At 33.7% G+C, this 13969-nt stretch overlaps 2 protein-coding genes across 2 annotated transcripts in view; both read left to right on the forward strand.

Moving 5' to 3' along the window:
• LOC121374544 (multiple epidermal growth factor-like domains protein 6) overlaps positions 1-17 on the forward strand; it is a 110514-nt gene extending 110497 nt beyond the window's left edge. Inside the window, exon 24 of the mRNA XM_041501649.1 lies at positions 10-17. Within this exon, the coding sequence (XP_041357583.1) occupies positions 10-17 (8 nt within the window). The remainder of the gene's footprint in view (positions 1-9) is intronic.
• A 37-nt stretch (positions 18-54) lies between these two features.
• Positions 55-13622, forward strand: LOC121374453 (receptor-type tyrosine-protein phosphatase alpha-like; the record flags this gene model as incomplete). Its single annotated transcript, XM_041501558.1, has 15 exons — positions 55-142; positions 785-861; positions 1633-1669; positions 1910-2007; positions 2612-2737; positions 2867-3012; positions 3438-3573; positions 4130-4276; positions 4586-4619; positions 5021-5085; positions 5963-6079; positions 9831-9956; positions 10631-10788; positions 11520-11658; positions 13051-13622. Coding segments are annotated over 15 exons (1569 nt in total), but the record flags the coding sequence as incomplete, so codon positions are not given.
• Between the last annotated feature and the right edge of the window lie 347 nt (positions 13623-13969).

A 13969-nucleotide genomic window follows, 5' to 3' on the forward strand; every position in this document is an offset into this window, starting at 1 on the left:
TGTTTACAGTTTGTTGAAACTATAATAGTTTGACCTGAAATCGTTATTTTTTAGAAACTGCCAACTGGATTCTTATTTTCACATGACGCATCACAAATTTCAGAAAACAGAGGAAAGAATAGATTTGTCGGCTACTACCCATGTATGTTTGTATTATTACATGGTTTATACAAATATCTACAGTTTATATGTTATAATAATATATGCATATAACGTGCATGCATTATAGACGTGTTACTAGCTAGTAGTACAATGTTGTTGGTTTAATAATAATAAGAAGAATATAATAAGAAAATAATAATAATAATATAACATAATAAATATATGTAATGTATGTTATGTAAATGTAAAATGTGATTATCACGTTTGGTCTTGGGGGGGGGGGGGGGGGTCCAACTAGAAATAAACCAGATTTAACATGGTAGTGATATTAACATAGTTGAAGGTACTTCTTGAGCCAATATAGTTTACAATATGTTATTATGTTGACGTAAGGACATACGTAGCATATTTGTTTAAAATAGGTGAAATTACTTACATAGTCTATACATTTGTAGCCATTAACTGATTCCTTTTTATCATCAATTGTGTTGGTATAGAACAATGTTTATATAAGTTGTGCCATATAGTCTGATGAAGGATTATAATTATTAATTTGACTGTCCATATCCCACTCCCACATGTGGGGTATTGACTGTTATTACTGTTAAAACATATTTTCAACAATTATGAATACATCGTATAATATCAGTAAGGTACCATACTACTAATATTTATGTTTAAGACGACCGGAACCGTGTGGTTTTGTCATCACTGCCAGGTGTTCCAAATTCCGATTACATCAACGCCAGCTTCATTGATGTACGTATGAATTATACTTCATGATAATTTTAACTTTCAGAACTGGTTACTATTTAATGCAACAAATGCTTATGCACGACGAGCTTTCAGCAACACTCTTTTCCACTTCTTTCTATAGTACAAGAAGAATTCAGTTTTGAACATTGTAAATATCTCCAGTAAAGGTATATCACCCTCATTTTTATGAAATATTTCTGTAAAATGATTATTGTGTTTTTGCATTAAATATTCTATGTACATCTGTGTGCGCATTCAGATGTGCCTTTGTTTACATATGGTGTATAAGGATGTTTGATTTCCTGTACTGAGACGAGCTATAAAATAGCAGTACTTGTGTACACGGGGCTGTTCGCATGTACCATGCTCTGCTCTGTAGCTAAAATATCTGACAGCGAGTGGTATGCACTATCATTTCTGTGGGATGATGCATATAAACGATTCCTTGCTTCTAGTGGAAAAATATGTAGCGGGTTTCCTCTCTAAGATTATATGTCAGAATTACTCAATGTTTGACATCCAATAGCCGATGGTTAATAAAGCAATATGCTCAAGTGGTGTCGTTAAACAAACCAAAGGGCGAAGTACCTTTAAGACAAGTTTCCCGTGGAAAACTACGATCAGCATTTAATTAGTTTTATTGGTTACGAATGAGCTAAACGTTTATTTCTACATGTATGTAAACCATGACGTGTGTTTCCCCTTCAAAATAAAATAGAATATGAATGCAGCTGCGAAGATTATTATAAAACTATTATTTATTATATATTACAGGGTTGTACTACAAGGAACCATTACATCGCAGCTCAAGGTATTTTACGATTGATACTAGATAACACAAAATTGCTAATGTTTACTTTCTATATGGCAAATGTATGGGGTTTTCTAACAAAACATGTACTTTTTTTTTCGAGGACTGTACACATGTATGCTCTGAGTTGACCTAGATGTAACAAAAATTACTGCTATACTTATCGAATATCATAACAGGTTGGGTTTTTTCTTCAAACGTGTAACTAATAGAAGTTTGTTTTTTCGATTCACTTTCCAGCTCCAAACAGGACGACTCTGCAGGACTTTTGGCGAATGCTATGGGAAAGGGAATGTGGATATATAATTATGTTGACAAACATTGTTGAAGCATCCAAGGTATATACGTATAGCTGTGTTCACAAATATTCCCATCTTACTAAAGAGAATGATTTTATCGAAATAGTTTTTCCGGTAAGGTTAATAGCACATTCTGTACATTTATTTATGGATACTCTCATTTAACCAATACACTATTAGTATACTCTGCATCATATAATGCATATTGGGGTGTAGAATATGATATGCAATTTACTCACTTCAGTAGTTGAAGTAGTTTCGCTCGACACTTGTATATATAGCTTTGCCATAATGGCATGTTTATAAGGGAATTAATACAACTAAGTAATGTGCATTGCAGTTAATTCACAGATTTGTGTATATATATGATAAATAGAACGTATTACATGAACAAAATATAGTTAGCTGTATGAGCTCACATAAATCGTACAGAAAGGAAATATGTACAGTTCAATCAATACACTATGAAGTTTGTTAATATTATATCGATATTAATAATAAATCAGCACATCAGACGGTATAGGGTTGCCGTCTGAGCGATAGGGAACAATCTATAATTAAAACAAAATAGAACTTGTTTAAACTAATACAGAGATATTTTTCACATTTGAAAAAGAAACAAACTTTCAACTATGGTTTTCAGCAAAAGTGCGAACCTTACTGGTCAGACACACAGACTATGTCTATTGGATCGTTCACAGTTGCTGTTGCTGAAAAGGAAGAGAGAGCTGACTTTGTCATCAGGACGTTTTTGGTCACAAGCGCACAGGTAACATAAATTAAAATAATATGCATAGCATAGGGAATGCTGGAATATGGAATGATGTCCTTTTATTCATTCACACACGAGTACTCACATATACAAACGTGTAACTCTATATACTATCTATTTTTTCAGTCTGGAGAATCCAAGACATTTCAGCAATTTCACTTCATTTCGTGGCCTGACCATGGCGTTCCAAATATACACGATTTCATCGAGTTCATGTACAGAGTTCGTCATACGAATCCAATACTACCCGGTCCAGTGCTGGTACACTGCAGGTAGGATAATGATATTCATTTGACGTCATTTACGCTATATACACATGCAGAGTCTTAGCTACTATTGACAAACAAAATTTATACGTTTTAGACCAAACCCCCAAAACAAAAAACAATAACTCTACATCTAGTAACATTGTTGTTTACATTATAAACAGACATAGCATATATATATATATTAAATGTAATAACTAAACAAATATAAACTAAATGTATATTAAATACCAAAAGGCAATCTTATGCCTCCATGATAATCACAAACATGCACATTTGTAATGTAATAACAATAACATAATTAACTACGTTAAACATTATTAGCTTCAATTTTCTTCAAATGAAAATATACATACGTTTCGAGGGAAGTTCAAATATGTTTTTAAAGTCGCTTTGGGATTTTATCCGAACAAATGATTCAATTATTGTAGTGCTGGTATCGGTCGAACTGGAACCTACATTGCTATAGACATTCTGCTGGAACAGATGGAGAAAACCAATCGCATTGATGTCAGTAAGGTGCTGATCGACATGAGAGACCAGCGAAAAGGAATGGTTCAGACCAAGGCTAGTTTAATTTATCAAACTCCAAACTAAGTTCATATGCAATATTGTGCAATTATATTATTTGTTTTGGATATGATACATTGATTAAGGGTTTGCTTTGCAGTGGGTTTTTGGTTTTGTTTTGTGCATAGCATGTCGAAGATTGTGGGTTTGCCTGTGGCTGTGGAAGAGGGGTTGCATTATGTTGAATTTAGTTGTTACCACATCATGTTGCCTTCTTACGTTTCTTTAATACACTTGAATGGGGTTTAATTTGGTTTTGTTAATTCAGCACAGTAACACTTTACACATATACTTTATTGTACAATGTGCTTATTTGTTATGGGTTTTATATCCTAGTGTTGTTCAAGGTTTGTTGTATTCTTAATGATTTTGCTGATTTGTGTTGTTTTGTTTGTTCCTCTCTTTTTTCAGTTTTTTGGGGGATGGGGGTGAAGTTCGATTTTTTTTTTTTTGGTGTGTGTGTTGGTGATTGGGGGTGTACAGTTGCATATTGATTTTTGTTCTAATGCTCTAACATGTTAATACACATTAATATGTTTTTCATTCGATACAGGAACAGTATGAATGTATTTTCCTGACCATGCTGGAGCTATTTAATTATGGTAAGACCAGCCTTGCCAATGCCAATTTTCACCAGCAGTATGCACAAAAGAAAGGAACCATGATCATGGGCAAGAAAAGTGTCGATGAACTAGCACAGGTAAATATCAATGCAGATTATAACACTGCCAGGTGGCAATACTATATATGGCTTCCTTTAAGTTCTCAAGCAAGGTGTTGACGTCTAGGTATTGTACTTAAGTTAAGAGTAGTTTCTATTATACTGCAGATTGTCATTTCGTTGTTTTTTGTGGTGTTACTGTTGTTCCTTTTTGTGGAGTTACTGTTGTTGCTTTTTGTAGTGTTACTGTTGTTGTTTTTTGTGATGTCATTGTTGTTTTTTCTCCGTTTGCATTTGTCTTTGTTTGTTGGTCTGTTTTGCTACGTGTTTCTGTGTTTTGACTTCCAGGAAGTTGGTGCACTGAATGGAACTCCATACACAGGTTTGTGGAGTCTAGCTAATATTACTACAAACACATTTATACTGTGTATCTTAATTTGTTTTTGAATTATACCTGCATACTTTAATTACCGACAATTGTTATTAAAATTCAATTGCTGCTCCACATAATTTTAGTTGTTTTCCAAATATGATATGTTATGAATATACTGGATCAGGTTTGACTTTAATATTTGTCTCGTCCTAGAATACAAGATACTTCATTTGATTTCAATCTTCACTGCCCTGTTTTCACTACATATTATATATAAACAATATCAGCTTGAATGGCGCATTGCATATAATTATATCTGGATTTTAAAAACAAAACAGATTAATTTGTGTTATATCTCTAGCATCTATAAAGAGAAAGAAAATACTTTTATTTTCTCTTTTATCTTACAGATTCTCCTGACAAGTACAAAATATTTGTTGGAGGCCAAGACAACATGTTTGCAATGTTTCCGCCTGTAAGTATTAAACATGTAGAGAATACTACACCAGCGGCTGTTAGGTACCATTTATCTTACAAAGAGTTATTTTAAAATGTATCTAACAAGCAAAAGCGGATTGAATATGTTTTTAAGTTGTAACATAAATGGCATCTAACGGCTATGAATGTAATATATTATATTTCTTACATATCCTAAAAGAATCAAGTTCAAAATAAATTTAAACGTCTTTACTAACTAAAACCTATTTACAGACCTACTAGCAGTTGCAGTTAACTTGCACTTACTAATATATGTCTTAGTGTAATCAGTTTCAGGATAATATATACATAAAAAACAATCGATTTCCATTGGATTGTATTTCAGTGGTGACCTGGGCCGTGTTCCACGAAACGCATTTAGCGCTACATCGCCTTAGGTTCATAACGTCCTTATGCACTTGAGGTGATCTTAGCGCTAAAATCGCTTAGTGGAGCAGCCAGTCGTATATGATATTAATGTGTGTTATCAAAAATAATGAATGATGTTCTCAAACGAATCACTGTGCATTTGTACATGACATATTGTCATTAGAATGATGGAAAGACAGTCATGGCGAAAACCTTTCAGTCCAGCTCATTTTTTGCCGACCGTGTCCGTCGTTTTCGCCCAAATACAAAGGGTTGACCCCCACCCCGACCCCTTCAAGGTCTCGTACGCTTATTAGTATACTACAGCATGTTGAGTGAAATTAATATTGTTTATTTTGTTATCGTTAAAACAAAAAATAGAAAACCTTATAATTGTTCTCAGCTGTTTGTTTTTAAACATGTTTTACACCATTTTAAATGAGTCTACAAAAGTACAGCAATCTAATCTAATCTGTTTACCTAATATATATGTTTTAATATTTAAGTCCAAGCTGGCAAAACATGGATATCTTCTAGTATCGGACACGAAAGTCACAGAAGACGGGTTCTGGAAACTCATCATAGAATATGACTCGTTCATCATCATTTCTTTGAGCGCAGAGGTGAGTAAATCTGACATTCAACATGTCAATCTTTATGACACCAAACTCGTTAACTAACAAGTATTCTGAGAATACTGTTAAAGCAAGACATGTCCTCTATCAGAAACAACACATTTTCGTATTTCATAAATTCCAGGTCTATAACTCTGTGGAAAATGGGTAAATCGCCATGAAAATCAAACTTGATCTGTAACAGTACATGATAAAGCTATATACAAAATTTCATCTCGGTATCTCGAGGTACTGCAAAACAAGGTTCGGAAAATACATTTTCTGAAGATCAAGAATCATAACTCCGTGACAAATGGGTAAATTGCCATGAAAGACAAATCTGATCTGATTGATCTGTAACAGTGCATGATAAAGCTATACACAAAATGTCAGCTCAATATTTTAAGGCATTGTGAAAAAACATCTGAAAAAAAAACTATATGTGGGACAGACAGACATATAGACAGAAGGACGGAGAAGAAAACTATAGCACCCCCACCCCCGTTGGATCGGTAGATGACTAATAAAGCCAACAATGAAACACATGATAAATATTGAAACATTATTGTATGGATACGTGTGTGTGTGTGTGTGCGTGTGCGTGTGCGTGTGCGTGTGCGAATAATTATTCAAGTTTATGAAATGACTTAAATAGCAAACACAGAATTCAAGATCTCCCTATTCTGGATTTGCCATGCATATGAGAATGTCACACTTTTTTGTAATTATATGAATTCATACGTATTTGTGATGTTTAAGTTTAACTATAAACAGACCACTTTAAAGGTAGATTATGAGTTGCATCCTACCGTCGTATTCCATATAGAGCTTCCTACACTTTATTTAATGGCATGTATTCGCACATTATATGATGTTTATTCCCTATATTTACTACTTAAGCTTATTAGGTGGACATACCACGAAAACGATTTAGAAATTGTTGACTGTTTAACTATCTTGGGGTCTGTCTTCCTTATAATGGCAAATTTAATACCTCTCAGAAGGTAATATGCAATCAATACAGAAAAGCTATGGCTGCTCTATTTGCTAAAATTAGCAACTATTTCGTAAATTTCAGAAACTGTTTCACTGTTTGATACATATGTTAGCAGTATTTTAAATTAGGACTGTGAAGTTTGGAGTTTTAACAAAGCAAATAGCCACGAGATCCTACATTTACAATTCTATAAAACTTATTTATGCGTGAAAAGGGGCACTACTAATATGATGGTCTATTTTGAATTAGGTAGATCACCTTTGTACATAAGTAGGATCATTCGAATTGTTAAATATTGGATAATTTTGTTGAATACATTAACTGTATTTTGAAAGAGTGTTATGCCACCCTATATGACGAGTGCATAAGAAAACCACATTCTGTTAACTGGGTTAGTTAAATATGAGACCTGCTTCTCACTAATGGTTTTGGTCACATATGGTATATAATCAAAATGTAGACAATTGCAATACATTTATATCACTATTCAAACAGAATGACTGGTCGATGTATCCAATCTGTTTGCTGTATTCAACAATTATCCTAAATGCCTGTTATACATATTCGTTGTTCATAATTATTGCCTACAACCTTACCTTCAGAAACCTATTGTCCTGAAATACAAACATATTTTGAGTAAATATAGATTTTCTTCCCATAATGTCTTTATAGAAACGGCCAGATACCACAATGTTGACAGCAATAATACAATTTGTAGTCTGTGCAATGTAGTAGTAGAGGACGAATATCACTTTGTTCTAGTGTGTCCGTTCTACAGTATCATAAGAGATAAATATATTAAACCTTATAATAAAACATCAACATGTAACAACATAGAACAGACAACTGGTACCACACATTGAACAGATAACATTAATACATGACATATGTTATTATATTTTATTACATACCCATTAAATCTTACTATATAAATACAGATCTGAATACAAGAATTGAATACAACTTTCCGTATTCAACTCAACTGCCGGAACTATACCGTATTCAACGCTACTATTTATAGCACATGGTTACCGGGAATGCCCTTCGCGATATGTAAACAAAGTTTGTGCTTGGTTTGTTTAAAATGTTATTTTCGGGAAATTTTGAACTGAAAACAGACGAAAACGGTGACAAATATTTACAATTTAATGAGCGCGATACCCAAATTTGAGACGGGAACACTACTAACCAACGAGCTATTAATCCACAATAGTTAAGGTCGACGACGACAGTCACTTTTTGGACCCTTGTTTTGGCTTCGTACATCGTACACAATTCTTATTCTTTTTCAGTAAATAAAACATCTCCAACCGTAATTTTGTGATATGATATATTTGACAAAAGGTACGTTTTATTTCTTTCATCTTTCAAAACTTCAAATTAATATTTTGTCCAGAATTATGAAAAAAAACAAAAAAAACAACAACCTGTAAACAGCGTTGTCTGCTTGTTATAGGAATTTGACAGGGGTCAAGGTTAGTAGACTAGTTTTTATTTTAATGTGGCGTAGCATTGTAATAATACAGCTAATTTTAAATTTAAATGACGTCAGTATTCCAATGACGTCACTTTGCATCTCCTTACAATAACCATAAAATGGGTACATGACGTTTCCTTTTTGAAAGAATTCCAATGTAAAATTAATATTGAATTGTTGTTTTTTTTCTTAACATTACTAATGCACCTGGATGTCTTTGAACAAAATCTTGTGATTAAAAACTTGCACCTTTTACGAAATATGGATTTCTAGTGAAATTACGGTAAGATATGCTATATTTCTTGTGTACGAAGCCAAAACAAGGGTGCGAAAAGTGAATGTCGTCGACTTTAGCAACAATGTAGAAAACTTGAATGAACTGTCAACCGGATTATTCAGTGGAGCGATGATTTATGGAGGCACATTTAATATAAACTTAAACTTTTCAGCAACGAATAATTCCATGAACATCAATAAAAGAAAACACACCGATGACGACTCAGACACTGAGTGAACAATTCTTGACATTTTTCTTCGTTGATAAAACTGGCACGCTGAAGGTTTTCTGACGTATAACAAGCAAATTAAATATTATATTGTTCGTGAATTTTAGCTATTGCATTGTTTTTAAAAGGCATTTCAAACAATATCATTAAAATTATAGGTAACTTTTCACTCGTTCTTTCTTATTTCTGTTTATTGTTTAAATAGAACTATATTCCTATGTGTAATAATTGGTGGCTCTACGGTCCGCGTAGTAACACAGCTGACCTAGTTGTGTAAATTTAGAAATCCCCGTTATTAGCTAGCAGTGTTACAATTTCTAAATTATTATTTGGAAAAAAAATTCCAATTTAGGGTATGTAATAAATACAAAACTACATATATGTGGTTTTCTGATTTCTGTATTCCACGAGTGTATTTCCTGCCTGAGGCATCAGGGTTTCCGGCAGGAAATACACTCGTGGAATACAGAAATCAGAAAACCACATATATGTAGTTTTGTCTATGTATATTATTACTGTACATGTATTACCCATTTACTGTTGACTTTTATTGATTGTAACCCGTTGTTACTTACCATTCCCCGCAAAGTGCACTTAATATTATTTTATTTATAAATATGTGCGTATGCCTACAAAATGTATATTTTGGGACAAAATAGTATTATAAAGGATATCAGTTGAATGTATGGTCCTACGCATAGCCCTTTGAATTGTACATATAATATGTTACTACTAGAAGTGTTTAATCTGAATACATGCATGTCTCCTATTCAACTACAGAGTGGTGCTAAATTCATCCCAAGACTATCTGGTTCCATGACTCACGGCGGTACAACTATAACAACACGACGACAAACATCAGTCTGTCAAGATATTACAGAGAAGATACTGCATGTGGAGGCAAAGGTATTTGTGTAATTAGTGTGTAACATGTAACAAGATGTTTGTTAAACGGCACCGTTAGAACACGTGTCTTTTCAGATCATCAGCTAATGTTTGTTAAACGGCACCGTTAGAACACATTGATTGGACGTCAGATCATCAGCTAATGTTTGTTAAACGGCACCGTTAGAACACATTGATTGGACGTCAGATCATCAGCTAATGTTTGTTAAACGGCACCGTTAGAACACATTGATTGGACGTCAGATCATCAGGTAAGAGGACAATATGTAGCGCTGTGTGATTGGTCATAGGATCTCTCTCTCAGTGGACCTGATGTGTGCACGTTGCATTCTAGCTACTACCTCGTTACTGGTATATCAATGGTACATGTCCTGTCTATCGAAAAGTGAATATAAAATGTCCCCTTGCATCTTTTCGCCATAGTAGTAAAATAACAATTAAATACAATTAAATAAACAATAGTTGTATGGCAACAGTGAACATGCAACGCATCATTAGTTAAAATAAAATAATATACATGTAATGTGATATAAACGTAATGAAATAGTTTAAACGTTGCATTCTCGATTTGAAGCATTTGTGGCTACATTACCATTTACTGTTCTATACTGTACCAGTCGGTAATCCTAACGAAAACTTTTGGATCTAACATTATATAACTTTCTAAACTACAGAGAGAAACTGAGGCAAGGGAAATACATCATTACAGTATTCATGGATGGTCTTCCACCCTCGAGTCTTCAAAACTGATGTCTATTTTGACAATACTCACTGAAAATATGTACATGAAACAGAAGGATGTTGGACCAGTCCCTGTGACAATTGTGTACAGGTTTGTAACGCTTCAAATATCTTCAGTCACATTCATTTTGTCTTTAACATCCTGATATTTATTAACAGGTCGAAACTATCCAGTCATTACTTCCGAATAGCATAGTACAGATTAATATTGTACCTTGTATCATGTTAGCTACATACAAACTGATACCGCTACATATACTTTGACAGTCATATTATTATACATTTGGGTAAATCCTAATTTATTTTGACAACCACATACGGGCTGGTAATGTCCACACACTCTGCAGCACGTTTATTATGTGATACTGTTTTTATTTGTGGTGAAATAGCAGAAATGTTGGCTGTGCTTCTTAGAACTTCAAACAATAGTATAAATTGTATAGCCTATATGGGTGGGACAATTTAACTATTCGTGAACGGTAAATTATTTTTTGTTATTTCTTGAATGTTGCCACGTCCATTCATTGGTGGTCGTTCCAACGTTAATGGTTGGTTATAGCAACTGTCCTTCGACTGTAGTATGCACGATGATACACTCAATCCTAGACAAATATATACAGGTTAGAAAGTTGTGTCTAGCATCACAATTATGGTATGACGTCTGACATACTTTCCATCAACAACAATATCTATATCTGTACTGTCATTAGTCTGTCCTTTTTCACTTTTAATATTAAATATATGTATATAAAAAGAAAGTTGTTTACAGTGTAGCCTTTGCGATCTAGAGACATACTGAACAACATCAGTTTTCCATTTCAGGGATGCCGAGGCTAAAAATGCCATATTGCTTTGCATAGCAAACAATATCATAACAGGTATAGAAATGGACAAAGAAGTGGAGGTTTTCAACAACACCAGGCGGTTTCAAGCCATCCTGCCTAATGTAAAAGTCACCAAAGTAAGAATTATCAGAGATTTTTTTCACATGTATAGGTACTCCCAGTGAAAGAGGTAGTACAGGCGGGCCGTGTAAATATAAGTGTGTAGATTTATAATGTGTTAATAAATAAAAGTTGCCTGACATTACTACTAGTCAATGGAAAACCTAATACCAATATTGTCCTCTAGATTACTATGTTACTGTTGGTAACAACTGAGTAATATTGTACCCATGTAGTGGCGACGCCCATAATACTGGTTATCCAAAGTAAAATCCAGAAAAAAACTGCAATGGGAAAATTTCTGTGTGAGCAGATGTCAAGCACTCATATGTTAGTATGTTAGTTTTATTATTTATAAATTAGCAGTGATCAATATTTTTTATTGTGGAGTGAATTGTAATTATCTCGCCTTCATGTAAAATTCTTTAATCTCATTGGTTGTTTGCCGTTGGACAAATCCCTTATCCCCCTGTGGGCGGAGCCAAATTCTCTTATACCCCGTCTGTAATTTCCAACAGTTTCCAGCCGCCCCAGTTAATGCTAAAGCAATAATTAGATTATTAATTTTATTTTTACTATAAAATACACTATTTCAATACTTTTAAACGCTGCAATGTTGAAATCGGCCACCTAATTACGGTCGTGGTGTTATTGTATTAATGCGCGATTAGCAACAGTTTTTTTTTTTTTTTTTAGTTTTTTTTTTCACTACATACATTTCTGATAAAAAGGTGGGGTTTTTTTTTTTTTTTTTTATTAATATCTGTTTCAGACAATTTCGTATTACAAACATTTGAAGTTAAAAACTCGTTTATTGATGGAACTATTTTTCGTCACTGGCAAGTGGTTTCGTTCGCGTCCGTGTGGTACGGCTCCGTTAATAAATTGTTAGCAATTAGGCTATTGTCTGGCGTTATTTTGATTATTTGGCTATATGGTTTATTACTTAACATGTCGGCAAGATAAATTCGTTGTAGAAGCATCTCTCGGGGTATATGGCTTTTTATGTACCCTCTGTGTGCCTTCGGCTCGGGGTAAAAGAACACACAGAGGGTACACAAAAAGCCATATACCTCGTGATGCTTCTACAACTTATAATGTCCATTGTCGATTCATGAGACAACAGCTGTATCTTCTGGAAGTATAAATGTTTTTCTTTGGAACACATACATTGTTGGGATTACGTCAGACGTGTTAATATAATGTCAACGGAAACTATTATTATATAATGCCATATTATTCACTTATCTATAACGGACCACGTAAATCTCATGTATCTAAAAAACAAAACCGTAACTCATGATCAGGGTGGTAGATCCGCACAATGCAGAGTCGAGTGGGCATTTGGCAGACTATGTATTCCTTCAGAGTACTATAATTTATGAGGTTATTGTATTGTTGTTCTTCAGGAGGACTTTACATTCATCTGCAACATGGCATTTGATACTCTTGAAGCATCTACAGTGTACGCAAATTGTCCTTGAAAATGGAGATGACGAACATATTAACTGTTCACTGGTGATGAAGAATGTTGGAAACTTTTCCTAAAATACAGCATGAACTTATAATATGCATTCCAGCAGATTTCTTTTTTTATTGTGTGCCTTCGCCTACAAATGCACTGCACTAAGATATTTTATATCGATGGTCTTGTATTGGTGTCTTCAATGGACATGTACAGTTAGATTATCATTTAGTTAATATTTGTTGTTGTTGTACAGTGAGACAGTAATATGTTGTTCATGTTTATCTATGTGGGTGTTTAAAAACACTACGATCTGAAACATTCTGATAGAGTGTATTTTGTGACAGTTGGCAGTTTTATTTGTTCTTTACATTTTAAGAGCTTCCTGGCAAACATGCAATATGCTTACAGCAGTTCTCAAAGAGTAGTGACTGCAACCAGCTTGAATAGGCAAAACACCTGGTTCATATTGATTATACACAGTGTGTCAGGATGACAAAATAAAGCAATATCATGGATGTGCCTTATAGGCAAAACAGCATATTGACTATCAATATCATGGATGTCTTAAACAGCATCATACTTATGCCTTATACAAGTTGCATTTGTGTAATCAAAAGAGGCGGACGACTTTATAGATTATCTATGTTTCGGTGCTACATAATATAATTTTCTTGGATTTAGCTTTTGAACTATATTATGTTTTTAATATTTTTGTATTGTAATTAAAACATTATTAGTATTGTAATAAGTAGGCCTACGTGCGTTTTACTCGTTATTGTATATTTGTATTGTTTTGCTTTTATGTTAAATATGATATCCATGTTCTGCAAATCATAAAATCAGGTTGAACTTGTAAATTC

Source organism: Gigantopelta aegis, chromosome 6, assembly GCF_016097555.1.
Source record: "Gigantopelta aegis isolate Gae_Host chromosome 6, Gae_host_genome, whole genome shotgun sequence".
Classification (NCBI taxonomy): domain Eukaryota; kingdom Metazoa; phylum Mollusca; class Gastropoda; order Neomphalida; family Peltospiridae; genus Gigantopelta; species Gigantopelta aegis.